The following is a 17,839-nucleotide window of genomic DNA, read 5'->3' on the forward strand; positions in this document are numbered from 1 at the left end:
TTAAATCACATTGAGATTGCGAAAATTTGTCATATGTTGGAAAATGACGATCATTTTAATTTATTGTAAATTTATTTGGATTTCATCTTTTCATAGATTAGATTTTTCGGTATGGTATCGGGTCTGGACCCAGGTTTAATCGAGTCCACTATAAAAAATCATACTCGTACCCGATAAGAACTACATGAACCAAACCCGACCCATACTCGATAAACCATAAATTTTATCATTTTTACATTGAAAAATTATAGGTCTTAATCGAAACTCGGGTCGGGTCCATGTCTGGTATAAAATTTCACATACTATACTCGGGTCCATGTATTAATCGGACCTTCAGGTCCGAACTCAGGCCTTAATCATGTCTTATTTATCACCGTACCTGGACCTTAATTATAAGGTTTGGTTCAGGTCAGGTCTGGGTAATCGAAACCCATTGGGACGCGGAAATAAATTCAAATTCCCACTATGCTCGACTATCAGAGGAAGCATCTCCATTCGATGGGTATCTAAGAAATGCCTAAAACTGCGCTTGTATGTGTTTTATTATAAAATAATCTATGAACCACACAAAAAGCATATTTTTAATATTAAGAATTTTTTATTTCAAATTAAGACAAACGCTTTTCACCTTTTCGGCATAGTGGGATGGGGCAGCTGGTTTAAAGTCAAATCTCATGGGCTGACCTAGGGTTGTCAATGGGTCAGGTTTGGTTCGGACCTAGGTGAAACCTGATTTGAACCTGATTTTCAGGTATATTTTCAGGTTCAGAACTAGGTCTAATCAGGTCTATTATAAGAGAAACCATACCCGAACCTATAAGAACTATATATATATGAACCAGACCCGGACCAAACCTGGTAAAATAATATTTTTTATCAATTTTATATTAAAAAAATCTGGGTCTTAATCGAAACTCAGGTCGGGCCCCAATCAGGTATAAAATTTCATAAACTACGTACACTCAAATCTATATATTAATTGGATTTTGGGGTCCAAACCCTGCTTCTAATTAGGTCATCTTATTTATTATTATACTCGAATCCTATAAGGTTTGGTCCGAGTTCAGGTAAACCCAACCCGTTGACACCCCTAAGGTCACCCTTTGCCCAAGCCGAAGTGTGAAGACTCTCTCGGGGCAAGGGGGTAAGCCCACGGAGTTTTAGGTTACCAAGCACGGCAGTCAGGTTTATATTCCTAGGGTGGTTTCTCAATGTAAATATAAAAAAAAATACTTAACAACGCACGTCCCTGCCACGCATGCTGATTGTGCTCACGTGTACCACACGTGTCATTCATAAGTGAGAGTACCGTGTAAACTTTTAAGAATCCAATCCGAACAGGGCATGTTCACCCCGGATGATTCACTGAATCCCACGTCTGTGTTCGGGTCCCAAAAAGCACTAAGCACATGAGGCTCGTATTCCCGTGTATGTTGACGTCACTCAGCATTCATCATAATGCAAAGATGTCCCATCAACAGTTGCCAATTAATCAGTGGCTCCAATCCACTCCTTCAAAAATGTACACCAAAATCTCATAATTTTTCCCTGTTACAACTCAACCTCCCCAGTCCCCACCCCCACGCCCTCCTTTTCTGCTTTCCTTCGAATCATCCGCCATGCCAGCTTCCCTAGGAAAACAACTGTTGAATTGTGACAACAATGACCAAGGTAGGTGCACCTCATTCCATTTGTTAAATACCCTTAATTTCTTCTTCCAAGGAATTGTAGCCCTACCCTCTCCCAACAGACATCTTTCATTTCCAAGGCTCCTTTTATCCCTCCACCCCATGGAAGGATTTCCTCAATATTTCATGAATCTCCTTTCATGTTCCTATCTATGCATGTTGTATTTCCATGAGAGGATGTGCCATCTCCTCAAACGCATATGTAGGCTAATGGTGTGTTACTTGCACCCATCCTTTCTAGTGCTACTGTATTTCATGGCCTTCTCTATACTGGGTTTAATTGCTCTGATTCTTCTAGAGCATGGGAAGGCCAAGAGGTTGAGCAGTTTCGATCTCTTCTTCATGTCGGTGTCGGCGATGACTGCTTCGAGCTTGGCGTCGGTGAATTTGGAAGACATGTCCAATTCTCAGTTTGTGGTCCTCATTTTCCTGATGTTTGTTGGAGGTGAGATCTTCGTGTCTGCCCTCAGCTTGCTGTTTAGGTGTCTCGATTTTAACAGTGGCAGGTTGAGACCACAGAGGCATAATTCGAAGATTATGGACTCGGCCGATCTCCAATTGGCGATCCGGTCGATCCAATCGGATGCTGCTGCTGCCGAGAATGGCGGTACCATCATCAACAATTCGACTCATGAATCAGAAACAGATGTGATGAATGTTGAGGACTTGAAACTTAGATCCATGAAGTGCTTAGCAAATGTTGCTTTGGGCTTCTATATGTTTGTCAATGTTTTTGGTTCATTGATGGTATTCGCTTATTTTAGAATGATCCACAGTGCTAGAGCGGTACTGGAAAGAAAGGGCCTTAACATGGTGACTTTTTCAGTTTTCACCGCGGTTTCTTCATTTGTGAATTGTGGGTTCCTCCCTAACAATGAGAATATGGTAGTCTTCAATGCCAACTCTGGTCTAGTGCTGATTGTCATTGGTCAGATTCTTGTGGGGAACACTCTGTACCCTCCCTGCTTGACTCTTATTTTGTGGGCTCTTTTGAGATGGTTTCCAAGAAAAGAGTATGAATACTTGTGGAAGAGAGGCCAAGAACTGGGCTGCACCCATCTGTTCCCGTGGAAGAGCTCTGCCTATCTCACCTTATCTGCCATTGGGTTCACATTGTTGCAGCTCATCATGTTTGGCTTTCTGCAGTGGGGATCTGCAGCGGGGTTGAATTTCTATCAGAAGTTGGTAGCAGGTCTCTTTCAATCTGTTAATGCAAGGCATGCTGGAGAAATGGCTTTTGATCTTTCTCTCTTCTCGCCGGCGCTATTGGTGGTCTACATAGTTATGATGTGAGTAAACAGTACTTCCTTTCCTCGTTAAATCTTTAGATTGACAACTTCTAGTTAATATTTAATCTACCTTGACGTATATAGCAACTGATAAAAAATAAATAAATTGTGTTCTAACCATAGTCATAAATCTTGTTCTCGGAATATATAATATATAAATATTTTTTAATTAATACAGTGAAAAAAATGCAGTATTTTTATGGTAGGTGATGTCGTCGAACTATCACATATTTTCCCTATAATAGCGTATTATTTTCAAAATATGGCCGAGACTCGGGCTTTAACCCTTTCTTTAAATGTATTGTAGTCTGACAGTTTCCACTGGCAGTGGGCTTGGGGAGATGGTGCTGACCCCTTCATTCCACGTCTCACTCCCACCGGATGTAAGGCCTTGAGTGTCAGGGTTATTAAGTGACCCGGTTCTCGGCGAGGGTTCTCGTCATCGAAAAAAACAATAGTTTGTATACATGAAAAATATTTAGGCACATATAAAAAAAGATTTACAAGTTTACAGAAAGGTTTAGCTTCATATTTCTCTATGAATTATGATCCAATAAATTTTCATTAAAGAAATAGGGTAGCCTTTCACTAAAGAAGCAGTCAGCCATGGATTAGTGGCATAATCATAAGGGTCGAAGAAACCTACTGTTAGTTTGTTCAACCTTTTATTTTAAACAATAAAAGTTGAGTTTAACATGACAGCTTTTTGTTATTGCGTCGTGCGGAAGCACTGCTGTTTTCATGTGATCAGTGTTCAGATTAAATACTCCTCGATCGGAAGCAAGCAAGTTTCACCAGATTGATGCCACGCTCTTCCTTGTTTTTTTAATGGCTTTTGTCAGTTTGGAAGCTCGCTTTTCTATACACAAGTAAATGCAAAGAAAAGAAAGAGTCTAAATATTTAGCGCTAATGATGGCACCAAATATTATTTTTTTCAATTGCCTTTTTTCATATTTATTAGATCTTATGTAGATCGGACCTTATGGATGTGATCTGCAATGTTTGATTAGTAGAAAATGGTGTTTGAATCATGTGATTGTGATATATATATATATATATATATATATATATATATATATATATATATATATATAAGCAAGAGGATTTAAAAAATCAATTGCCCACAATATTTTACCAGACTTTTGAGACACAAAGAGGCATATATGTATATATATATATATGTATATATATATATATATGTATATATATATATATATATATATATATATATATATATATATTTACATCAAAAAATATGTTCCTTAGCAAACAAGGCTTGTTGAACACATCCATGGGATCACATTGAGTCAGTACAAGTTGCAACTATGATTTCTAGTTAAATAATTTTGTACCTCCGTTAGTACTAAATAAATACCCCAACGTTAGCTCTAAGGCTTTGACTTAAGAGAGAGCATATAACTATTGGATTTTTTTTTAATTATTAAAGAAGTAGATTTTTCTCTTCCTAGTTGGGTCCTTCCGCAACCCACCAGCAAAGAATTATTGGTAAGAGAAAAAAGGAGTACAGAATTATCACAATAGAACAAAAAGATATTCTTGCTAGTTAATTATGTCATCTCCCTATCCTCTTATCTGTTTGTCCAATCAATATTAATAAACAATAAAATAAAAACACTCCCTACCCTCTTACGTGTTTCTTTGTTCAAACAAATATTAGTAAACCAGAAATACCTGTCCTTACGGTCTTATCGGTTTCTTTGTCCAATAAAAAATAGTAAACAAAAAGTTCCTTTTCAATGGGGAATCATGAGAAACTATCGCACATACAGAAATACAAAGTATACAACATATACAAACATAGAAAACTTTTTATCAGAGTAATATCAGCATTTCATCATGATATTTCTAAAATAGGTGATATGATGTAAAACATTGTGATTTTTCTAGATTGCATCGGTTTCTTTGGGATATTTTGATTAACCAACAAAATTTTCCAGTGTGATGAAATTCATCTATATATTTTTTTAAAAGAATACTGTGAAGAAATTGCAATATTTTCAAAATGTCATCAATATTTATGGCATAGCTTCTAATCGTCCTTCAACTTAGTCATGTGAAAAGCAGGTGCTCGTATCAGTTATTAACTAAAGTTTCTTCCAACGAAAAATTGCAGGTACCTTCCCCCCTATACTTTTTTAGTGCCGATGAAAATGGCAGCAACAATAAAAAGCAACAATGACAGAAATAAGAAGAAGAAAGGAGAAGTGCGCAAGTATCTCCTACTCCCTCAGGTTGCTTACCCCATATTGTTTGTGGTGTTGGTCTGCATTACGGAAAGAAGCCACCTTCGTGAAGACCCTCTTAATTTCAATGTCTTGAACATAGCCTTCGAAGTCACAAGGCAAGAACAATATGCCTTTTTTTTATTTTCTTCTTTTCTCTTGATAGAACGTTCTTTTTTTTCTTCATCTGCTTGTGCTCTTCATTTTCAAAAGTAAAAAGTAAAAAGTAAATCGTATAATGTATATATATATATATATATATATATATATATATATATATATATATATAGAGAGAGAGAGAGAGAGAGAGAGAGAGAGAGAGAATGTGGTAGCTGCCTACCACCTTCTCAGCAAGACAGCGGCGGACGGCGCACGATCTGATGGTTGTGCTCTTTGAAGTCGCAAAAATGACTTTTAGGGACAACCCTGACCACAGGTAAGGCTCCATTAGCAGAAAAATAAAATGACGAGAGGGCACGCCTGTTCTCGGGTTTCACTGAGAAGGTGAAAGGCTGACTATATATATATATATATATATATATATTTATTTATTTATTTATTTATTTATTTATTTATATATTTATTGAAAAGGGGTGGATGTGAACGAATTAGTCTAAACATCCCGAGTGCACTGGAAACATTTTTCCAGCGATTCAATCCATTTGCTAGGAATCGTGTGTTTTTTTATAAAAAAAAACAGTTTTATAAAAATTTAAATTCAAAAAATTGTAAGTCATTGAGTTCCCAACCCCCAAAGAGACCGGACCTAGTGTCAGAATTGGATCTTTGACCATCTAGAAGACATATGTATGGTCAGAGTTTTAGAAAAAAATAAAAATTGATAAAAATTAGGGTGCACTATGTGCCCAGAGATAAATCTATCCACACCAGTGATTCAATGCCCAGAGATAATATATATACAAAAAGAGAGAGAGGGAAGGGAGACCATCCAACCAAAGGAAGATTCAAAATCTGATGATGATGATGGATCATGTTCTTTTTATTATCCCATATATATGTAAAGGGACGGTTTTTTTAGGAAATATTATCCCATATATGTGTGTAAATGTATTTTATTTATATATATTTATTTATCTATTTAAAATATTAGAAATTCAAGACTCTACCATGCGCTAAAATTTCAAGATCAAAAGCACATGATGTAATGTGCAGATTTCTAATATTTCAAACACGTTCATCATGAGGTAGCCATACATGCAGACAAGTTATCGAATTCAGACCTTTCTTGGATTTTATGGTTCCCCTTATTGGTACATATTGTGGGTTTCTCTGGACCACCGATTTTGAAGATAGTCGTTCGTTGATTTGGATGGGGAGATTCAATTCTTTGAACTTGACTTGTGAGCCACACCAAACTTCTCGATCAATCCAACCCTTGGATAGAATGGCTAGTGTATAATTATTAAGTAATATCTTCTATATATACTGATACTGACCAGGTTCGAGATGCATATCCCACCTTGACTTACGTATTTATTCTTGACATTTGATGTTGAGCATCGGCCTCTTGACCCAATATTTTAGTTAGGGATGGCAGTAGACCTGGGGACAACGGGCCCCCACCCTGCCTCACCCCGTTTGGACCGGGGATGAACGGCATGAAACAGGAATGAAGGCGGGGATGAAGGTTAAAATCTATCCCTGTGGGGGGATGGACTTACACTTTCCCCCGCCTTGCCCTGCCCCACCCCGTCCCATCCTCAATCCTTTAAGGAATAACTATAGACCAAGGGGAAATGGGGCCCCGCCCCGCCTCGCCCCCGTTTGGACCGGGGATGGAGGACATGAAACGAGGATGGAGGCAGGGGTGGAGGTTAAAATCCATCCCCGTGCAGGGATGGAGGCGGGGATGGAGGTTCGGATTTTGAAACGGAGTGGAGGTGGAGACCTTGTCCCCCGCCCCAGTCCACTGCCATCCCTAATTTTAGTGCTCTATCTGTCACTCCATCAAACTTGATGGCTTATATCTTTGTCAAGTAGATCGCCATTACCAGCAGAACAAAATTATTATGCATACTTATGTCAGTGAGGGTTTCTCATCATAAAAAAATGTTTTCGTCTTTTGATGGAAAAGTGCCAAGTTGGCAATATAAAATCATCATATGGTGGGAAAGTGACAAGAGCACAAATAGATTCCGGTTTTTTCTATAACCTACCACTTTTTATAAGTAAATCTTTTCATACCACCCTCACTATGAAACTTTCTCACGAAAAGGACGAGCTGGCAAGATTTTTAGAAATCCATGCACCTTCCAATGGAAGGCCTTGGCCTTTCCTGAGAATGAAACCAATGGAAAGTAAAGGTTTTCTTTCATCCCAATGCATTAATTTGGCCTAGTGGCAATAAACTCCACCAATTTCATAAACTTCAATATTTGTGGTTTTGCCAATTTCATGAACTCCAATATTTGACCTGTCCAATTGGTCTCCTTTGTTTGCCACCATACTTGCATATAAAAGAATAAAAAGATGGATGGCTTTGTGCTACTCCCTATCCGCAAGATTACCATATGCAAGGAATTTTTCATTCACCAACTTGAGAAGATCACTGGTTCTAGTGGAACATATCACTGGTTGGCCAAACAAAAACATCCTCCAACTTGGTTTAGGTTTTTCATTCACCAACTTGAGAAGATCAACGACATCCAAAACCTGTACGTATGAGATGCCCATCACTTAGATGGGCCCCACTCTTTTTCCCGATGTCATTTGTTTTACCGGCTGAACGGCATCAGAATGGTTTAAAATGAACGGCTCACAATGAGCTGGTTCACTGTTTTTAAGACGAACGACATCCAAGGCATGATCTTCTCTCAAATTTGGGATGCGAGGGTAATTTTTTAGAATTTCGAACTATTTTTGTTATTTTAATACGTACAAATGTATTTTAAATTAAATTACTACTAAGATAATTAAAATTTATTAAAATATTAAAACAATATTTGTACATCTTGGTGTCCGTTTGACACAGCTTAATTAGCACTTTATTTTTAAATCTTTTGTACAGTCACTTTGTTAGTAGCTTAACTAATATAAAGTATTCTCTAGTATTGGCTGGACAAACCCACCAAGGATCATCTTTAATTTCATGTGTGGCTGTTGCAATTTGGTTCTAGTCATCTCTCACGTCATGCCCCTCCTTGGGATCTCATTGATGCGGTGTTCTTTTGATCAAATCGGACGCTATGGATGTGATCTACATCGTCCATTCAGTCAAGATCAGCATTGAATCACCGGATTCAGTCATTGCTGATAAAGATAAAAGTATCGCGTTTTTTTGTCAAATTTGCAAGGTATGTTGTTTTTTATCAATAAGATTGACATATACTTACATATATCACAACCTAATTGTTATTTTGATTTATGAAAATATCGTGTTTTTCAAAAAATTTTCAAGGATGTCGCAATATTTATAAGTTAAATTGATACTATATATATGCCTTGTGGTAGCTAGCCTTCAAATTTTGAATTTGATAATGGCGGGTTCTACTGCAGTGCCTATGGGAATGTGGGGCTAACAACAGGGTACAGCTGCCAACGACTACAAAAGCTCACCAGCAGGCAGTGCCAAGACTCATGGGCCAGCTTCTCAGGAAGATGGACTTGGCAGGGCAAGATCATAATCCTAATTGTCATGTTTTTTGGAAGGATCAAGAAATTCACAGAGGGAGGGGAAGCTTGGGTTACTTTATTGTAATCCAACACACTAAGCCAATTAAAGGAGCAGATTCGGACCTCGGCCGAGTACTTTAGCAAAGTAGGCGGCCGCCGCCGGATGCGTGGCATCGACTGTGCAAGGTACTCAGTCAGATCATTGGATCTCCTCTCCAATGAAACAAGCATAATACATCTTTCTTTTTCCACCCTATAGCGAGTGTAACCTTACTGTGATTCTCTTTATTTTTGTTATCATGCAATGATAATAGGTGTAAATTAAAGTTCCGATCGACCCTTCGAAATGAAAAGGTTTTGTAAGTCGCTCTCTCTATCTCAAATCTGTGATCGAATCAAATACTTTACAATGTACTCGGTCCAATCACTGTCAGCAAAAACATAAGGCGTGCGTCCCTGTGAGATATGCAGCTAATTTGTGCAAACAGCCTGAATATTAGGACAGCCCTTAGTTTGTGGACACAGATCACATCATTTGAAATAAGATGGGTTTCATCCTACATTCAATCCTAGCCATCCAATCAATGGCTAGATGGTTCTGCTGGATTTAATGTAGGATGGAAACCATCCTATTTCAAATGATGGGATCCGTGTTCCTAGTTTGTCCTTTCCAACACCCTAGGATATAGGACCTTTATGAGTATGACCCCTTTATGAGTTGGTTCCACCCACTCCCTATGTCATCCCCCATCTTCACACCCCTGTTAGATCTTATAATGCAAGTTGTTTTGATCAAAACTGACCTTATAGATGGATTCAACGTAGTCGATTTAATAAGAATCAACCCTTGGATCATATTTTTTTAACGAAAAATATGATTTTTAAATCACAATTTTTTGTGTTTTGTCAACAGTTGATTTTTGAATCTCCAAAAAATCCTGCATGCAAGTCAGATTTTGACAATTTAAATGTCGATCTTCACTAAATGAATGATGTAGATCACATCTTTGGAGTCTGATTTGATCAAAACAACGTGCACCAATGAAATCCCAAGAAGGGGTATGAAGATTGGGATGACATGGGGGATGAGTGGAACCCAACTCCTGTATGTGATGTACTACTTGGTCTAGTTCAAAGTTCAGCGTTAGGCTGCTTGGCTGGGTGTGTGCACTTATTTACAAACACTTTGAGCTCATATAGACCATCATTTAAGACAAAAATTAGGGATGTTGGTCTGCTCAAGTTCTGATGCCCCACTAATTGTTTAGGCTTAGGTCTAGGAGAAAGATTGAGGGAGGGCATAATTTTACCAAGATTCCCATTCAATGGATGCATCATCTCATAGTCAACCATATATGGGAATTTGAATTTTTGGCATTATGTATTTTGATAAACTTATAAAAAGATGAAATCCAAGTAAAAACCCAATAAATTCAAATGATCATAATTTTCCAATATATCACAAAATTTTTATAATCTCAATATGATTCAATGCATGTTTTTACTTCTTTACACTTCAACTATTCTTTTATTGATGCAACTGTAATTTTTAAATCTATCGAGATTTCTCTAATATTCTTCAAACACTAATCAATATTCTAAAATCAGTGGCACATTTTTTTTTTTGCAGAGAAAATCCCCAAGAATCATTTTTGTGATTATAGTTTATTCCAGCCTAAACCCCAATTTCAGTTGCTTTGCCTAATAGGGCCTTTGTCAACATATCTGACGGATTGCAACTTGTATGAACTTTCTTCAGCTAAATGAATCAACTCCAAAACATTGTACAGTTAATGGTATCTCAAATCAATGTGCTTGCACTTTGAATAGTAAGCTGGAATTTTGGCTAAGTGTAATATCTCAATTAACCATAAACTCATGTTGGTTGATGCCCAAATCTTTGATGACATTCTTCATCCATAACATCTCTTTAAATGCTTTAATTGTAGCAAAATAATCAGCTTCAGTTGCAGAGAGGGCAACATATTTTTGCAACTTAGGGCATGTTTGTTTTTATCACAGGTTATTCAGCTGTGAAAATTTTGTCCCTTAAAAAGTGATTTATGTGATTCACATTCTTCGACATCAACTTTCTCATGTTTTTTTTAGGCTGTGAATTTAACGTAGATAAAGATTATAAATTGGCCCTAATCAATCAATTCCAACATGATCTAGCATACTTAGACGCCATTTAACATAGATAAAGATTCTAAATTGGCCCTAACCAATCAATTCCATCATGATCTAGCATACTTAGACAAGTTTTAATATATTGATTATGTAACCCTAAAGGTAGACATGTAAATGATAACAAGTCAAGCTTGCATCTCCTTGTATCAACAACTAGCTCCTAAGTAAAAACTGCAATCTTTTAATGTGGAGTTTAGATCAAAGAAGAAAGACAATCACCTTCCTTTCTTTTATGATAAGGAACCTGCCTAGGAACCCCACTCCCCCCCCCCCTAGATAGTAAAACCTGGGTGAGTGCCCTAGCCCACAAAAGACACCCATCAAGCAAGCCACGGGTATGAACCCAAGGGGGAATCAGTCCTCGACAATCACCTCAAAATCATGTTGAAACGGTCTCTTCCAACAAACAAAAAAGGGGTTCCTCTTCTTCAAAATCATAACACTAGTGAAGAACTTTCCTTTTTTTCCTTTGAATCCCTCCGAATTATTATCATGATTATTCTTGTTGCTTTTATTATTGTTGGCACAAAGAGTGAAGTGAGTCTTCTTCTTGGCAGAAGCCTTGCTGGGACTGGCTTCAGTTTGCTCAAACATCATTCTAATCATCATCTTATGAAACAAGGAGTACATGTGAGGATCAATATCATCATTGGACTGCTGACTCTGGTCCCTGACAGATCGTGGAGAGGTCATTTCTTGTTCAGATGCAGAAGAATAGCTGATTTGCTGAACTGGTGTGGTTTTCTTGTCGAACCTTGTCTGAACCATATACAGTTACAAGTGCTCTTTGTAGAATAGGAGAGATTATTAGGCTCTGAAAATAATTTGGGATAAAGGCAAATAGAGGAAAATATTTGTTGAGGGTTAGGTTGACAATTTGAAGAATATCTCATTACCAGGGATTGGGTCGTCACTGGAATCACGACAATAACTAAAATATGCCTTGTTACCTAGGCGAGGTCGTCAAACCATGATAAAATGAGAATTGTTGAAGGAAGATGATTTTAGGGCTTCCTAAACAAAACAAAATAAAAGGAAGAAGCTCATGCATAGAAGCAGCAAGGGTAAAAACGCATAAAAAATAATAAAAGGAGAGAGAAAAGAAACTTACCTTGGGTTGCAGCAATGGAGGAAGGCTACTGAAGAAGAGGATCATAAATTTTTGAAAGGGAGAGAGTGTGAGAAAGAATGGGTTGGACCCCCTTTAGGTGCCCCTATTTATAGCTTTTCAAAACTCTTAATTAAAGAGTTCAAAATTTTCAAAACACTAGTAAATTAATTAAGATAAGTGCTAGTGGGGGGGGCAATTTTTCTAATGGGGTTTGACTTTTCAAACTCTTTAATTAAACCCTAATTAAACTTAATTGAGTCTTAATTAGCCTAAAGAACATCCAAATGTGGCGCCACCAAGAGTGAGCCCACATTTGGTTTTTTTTAAATAACACTAATTACAAGTTTTAAAAACAAGGTTTTGAAAAGCGAAAATAAATGTTATATTTTGAAATCAATTTTGATTTTTCAGACTCCTAACCTAATTAGGACACTGACTAACCCTAACTCTTTCAAATGTGGCGCCACCCAGAGTGGGTCCCACTTGATTTTTCAAAAATGATTTTAAAACTTAAAAATACAAGTTTTCAAAAAGAGGTTTAGAATGAAGTTGGTTTTGAAATTGAAAGTTTTGAGTTCATCATAGTTCTGAATGGATCGAGACTCCTCCAGATGTGGCGCCAACTGAGTGGGCCCCACATCAAGGTTTAAAAAAAAGGTAAAGTAAAGACTAAAAATGGTTTTAAAATAGAGTTAAAATCACCAAATAAAAATCAGAAGTTTCGAAAATAGAATTCTAAACTAACTGAAACTCTGAAACAGAGTCCTGAAATTTTGAAACTCTTAAAATTTAGATTTTTGAAAGAAACACGAAGAGATTTTGAAAGATCTTCTTAGAGGTTAGTAAAAATGGACAAAATACAAGACCAGGGTCAGAGTCCTAATCAACTGGGATTCTAGGATAGATTCCCAAAATTTTGAAACTCTTAAAAATGGATCAATTTTTAAAAAATAAGTAAAATAAAAGTAAAAGGAGGAAATAAGAGTAGAGTTTTGGATCGACTGGAACTCTGGTGTAGAGTCCTAAAATTTTAAAACTCTACAATAAAGTCCCAAAATTTGAAATTTGAAATTTGATTGTTTGAAGATAAATATAGAAGTTTTTGAAAATTTTTCTAAAAAATAAAGTCAGGGTTAGAGTCATAATCCAACCAAAATTCTGGAACAGAGTCTTGATTCGACTAAAACTCTAGAATTTTGACTTTTTTCGAGAGATTTTGAAAGATTTTCATGAAAATAGGTAAAAATAGCAATGAGAGATAGAGTCCTCATCCGACTGAAACTTTGTGATAGAATCCTAGTCCGACTGAAACTCTGAAATTTTAGGTCAAAACGAAAATTTTTGAAAGATTTTCTTGAAAATAGGTAAAAATAGAAGTGAGAGATAGAGTTCTGATCTGATTGAAACTCTGAGATAGAGTCCTAATTCGACTAAAACTCTAAGATTTTTGTCTTTTTAAAAGTCAGATGAGAAGGTTTTTGAAAATAAGTGAAAACAAGAATAAAGGATGAAATCATGATAGAGTCCTAATCTGACTGAAGCTCTGTGATAGAGTCCTAGGCTGAGTAAAACTCTAAAATTTTGGCCAAAATGATATATACACACATTCAATCATTGATTAGTTTAATATTTGTATGTGTGTGTAAATCAATCATTAATTTGACTGATTCTAGAAAAATTAATTTTGATTGTACGATCTACAACCAATTGATTCAGAAGAGCCAACATCTTGCATACATCAATTTTGTTGGAATCAAGCACACCATTGGTTCGCAACACTAACGAAGGAAGTGAAGGAATTACTGGATCAAATGCATTTTCATAAATTCTTAGAGATCACATCATGAAACATCAATTACCCCATCTTAGAGGTCGTTGTGCAGTTTTAGAATCCGACAATCTACACATTCTAGTTCAGAGATCTTGAGATGACCATCACATTGGAGGATGTGGCATGAATCACTGGACTGAAGTACTATGGGGAGGCAGCGAGTGAACAGTGGTGGGGAGATTTCAAGCACTTATGTGATCTTTACTTTCAAGCAAAGGATGATGTGTTCAAAAGTGAAAAGATCAAGTTTTTATAGCTTAGGAGCCACTATGACCCTAGTAAGGCGAAGCTAGTGTGTGTTGGAGGAAAAGGCGGTAGTAGGGTAGACAACGAGGTGAGAGCATTCTTGTTCTACTACTTTGACTCATACTTATTCATCGGCATTTGTGGAAAGTCGGTCCATGCATCATATATCAAACTGTTGCAAAACTTGAATCACATCGATCAATATGCATGGGGAGCAGCCTCACTTGCACACCTGTATCCAAGTTTGAATAGTGCAAGGAGTGAAAGAAAAAAACATTATCGGGATATTGGCATTGTTTGAGCTATTTATTTCTTCATTATATCTAAACTTTTGATTTATACTCATACATTATTTTATATTATACTATACTTATATTGTGTATTAATCCTAAAGTTTTGATTTATAGATACATATTGTATATTAATATTATACTAATCCTTGCAAGTTTTGATATGGGAGAACATATCCATTGCAAAGCCCCATATGCATGACTTTGTCCATAAATTTTCATGTGCTGCAGTGTGAAGTCGGTCATGCAACGAAGAGGGCAAAGAGGGTCGTGATCGAATATTGGTGGGTCCTCACATGAGATATGTTGAATGCCCTGCATCACTTCGCAAGCTGACCAATGCAGACATAAGTACTGTTGTTAATATTTATTATATTTTTTATAAATATATATATGTAAGCCTAACCATGAAAGAAATATAGGTAAACTGGTGCCCCTATGAAGCCGCAAAGATGGAGTATAATGCCGATGTGGTTGTGCAGCATTTCTCAAAATCACAAATATTTTATGTAGAATGAATAAGTTCACATAAAATATTTGTGAAACTTGACATTTTCCATAAAATAATTACAAAAGTAGACAAATATTTGTCTCATTATCACAAATATTTGTCAATTGCCACAGTTATTTTACGTGAACATCCTCACTTCAGTAAATTTTTGCATAAGAATGGCAAATATTTGCGAGGATGAAGAAGTCTGCGTAAAGTAATCGCAAAATTTGACAAATTATGTAGACTTCCTCATTCTAGAAATATTTATGCAAACTTCCTCATTTCAGTAAATATTTATGTGGTATTTCTCATCATCGCATATATTGTATGTGGAATGAATAATTTCGCATAAAATATTTGTGAAACTTGACATTCTGCATAAAATAATTGTGAAAGTAGACAAATATTTGTCTCATTATCACAAATATTTATCAATTGTTGTAATTATTTTATGTGAACTTCCTTATTCCAGTAAATTTTTTCATAAGAATGGCAAATATCTGCAAGAATGAAGAAGTCCGCATAAAATAATGATGAAAGTTGATAAATTATGCAGACTTCCTCATTTTAGTAAATATTTAAATAAATTTAATGGCATTCATTTTATTGAAAATGAACCTCCTCGTACATTTTACAATACATTCATTCATTCATGTTCGCACATATATTCATTCATACACGTGTGTGTGCATGTACAAACACTAGAAATTGAATCTAAACAAAACAAAGATAAACAAAAGAGTGCCCACAACTCATATGTGTATACACATTTACATCCTTAATGTTTGAAGTCTATAATACAAATTTATAATGAACTCATAATTGTCCACAACTCAACTATCGAGACATCGACATCTGGCACCTCACTGACGGTTGTCTTCTCAACCTCTGCCTTTTCATTGGCCTTCATGCCCTTGGCAACCCTCTTCTTTATGTGTTTATAGAAGTTGATCATATGATTCCTTATATATGTGACATCTTGCTAAAAAAAGGGTTATTAGCAAACAACTAAATACAATGAACATTCCAAAGAACTAAATAACTCACATATAAATATATACCTGCGTAAAGTTCAATCCTCAGTTCCTGCCCTAGTACTGCATATACACTATGACAAATATACCACAATCATACCTATAACAATCATATACCAAGTCAAAAATATGTATATGTATGAATTTAGTTAACAAACAAATGCAAAGTAATTACTCATTCTCTTGTTGAGGAATACTCTTCATGAACTGTGGCGTCCAATCTTTGTAATAGTCGAAACCAAATTAAGCTAAAAAAATGAAGCTACAATACATATGCAAGAAAATAAGATAACAAACATAAGCAACAAACAAAGTATATTATTGAATAAGTAATGTTATTATACTATTTAATTGAGATTTTTATCTACTAAATATATGTTCTGTGTGAATTTGTACAGCTTGAAGTTCTTTCCTTCATGTCTATTTGGTAAAGAAATTTTGTTGGCAAGTGACACAGGTATTAGGTTTTCTCATTCATTTATTTGTTCTTATGTTACGTTTTCCTGTTTAATGAATTGCTTTTTTATGTGTATATGTAGTATTTTTTAATAAATTACTCTAATGATTTATGTCTTGTATGTATATTTTAGGTAGTTCACGATGTATAGCTATAAAAAATTTTATGACAGAAAGGAAAACAAACTGCTCTGAGTTTCGAAGAGCAAGAAACAAATTATGGTGTATCGGGTATAATCAATATCCCAAGTCATGTGTGTATGTTTATTGTATTATACATATATATGAATCATATACAATTTATTTTGTTGTTAAGAACAAGTTAATGAAGAAAAAGTTGTAAACAGAACACAAAAGAGCCAAAAGAGTGAATTTAGTAAAGAAACTCTATTGACAATTGACATAAGTGTTAGGTTTGCACGTTCATTTATTTGTTCTTTTGTTACGTTTATATATAGACTCATTTGAATTTAACATGAATGTACCACATTGGATTTATACTATATAGCATCTAGCAAGATTCATATATAGACTCTAAGTCACCCACAACTAGGACAGGGAAAGAAACAACTTGTTGAAAACTATTTACCTTATCCCATATTTCTCTGAGTCTGAAAAAATGATGTTCATATTATTTTTTAACCAATTAATAAAAACTAACTAATAAACCTTATTTGTTCACAACAACTAGTCACAACTAAGAGACAATAAAGTGGGGCAACTGATTGCTTGGAGAGCAAAGAGTTGTCATATCATTTTCTTAAAGCTGACAAAGTATTACTTATACAACATTGCATACTTACAAATTTTAATTTTTCATGTGCACAATGACCTTAAACTAGATTTATGTTGCAACTCTTAATTTCTTTCAACCGTGGCAATGAGTACTAAGTTCTTTGAGAAATGGACATGAAGGAAAGAACTTCAAGCTGTATAATTTCACACAGAACATATATTTAGCAGATAAAAATCTCAATTAAATAGTATAATAACATAACTTATTCAATAATATACTTTGTTTGTTGCTTATGTTTGTTATCTTATTTTCTTGCATATGTATTGTAGGTTCATTTTTTTAGCTTAATTTGGTTTCGACTATTACAAAGATTGGATGCCACCACTGTTCATGGAGAGTATTCCTCATAAAGAGAATAAGTAATTACTTTGCATTTGTTTGTTAACTAAATTCATACATATACATATTTTTGACTTGGTATATGATTGTTATAGGTATGATTGTGGTATATTTGTCATAGTGTATATGCAGTACTAGGGCAGGAACTGAGGATTGAACTTCACGCAGGTATATATTTATATGTGAGTTATTCAGTTCT

At 35.6% G+C, this 17,839-nt stretch overlaps 1 protein-coding gene across 1 annotated transcript; it reads left to right on the plus strand.

Moving 5' to 3' along the window:
- The first annotated feature begins 1,898 nt into the window (after positions 1 to 1,898).
- On the plus strand, positions 1,899 to 2,856 carry LOC149837066 (cation transporter HKT1;3-like). The gene is made up of 2 exons (XM_090007959.1): positions 1,899 to 2,701; positions 2,811 to 2,856. Exons 1-2 carry the CDS (start codon positions 1,899 to 1,901, stop codon positions 2,854 to 2,856), a joined length of 849 nt encoding a protein of 282 aa, XP_089864085.1.
- Positions 2,857 to 17,839: the final 14,983 nt, after the last annotated feature.

The sequence above is a fragment of the Nuphar pumila genome, chromosome 5 (genome assembly GCF_984573655.1).
Source record: "Nuphar pumila chromosome 5, dmNupPumi1.hap1.1, whole genome shotgun sequence".
In the NCBI taxonomy this organism is placed as follows: Eukaryota; Viridiplantae; Streptophyta; class Magnoliopsida; order Nymphaeales; family Nymphaeaceae; genus Nuphar; species Nuphar pumila.

Excerpts from the sequence above, each read along its gene's own strand:
- LOC149837066 (XM_090007959.1), top strand. The coding sequence starts at position 1,899 with ATGGTGTGTTACTTGCACCCATCCTTTCTAGTGCTACTGTATTTCATG. Across the intron at positions 2,702-2,810 it reads AGATGGTTTCCAAGAAAAGA|CTCATCATGTTTGGCTTTCT; the intron begins GTATGAATACTT and ends ACATTGTTGCAG.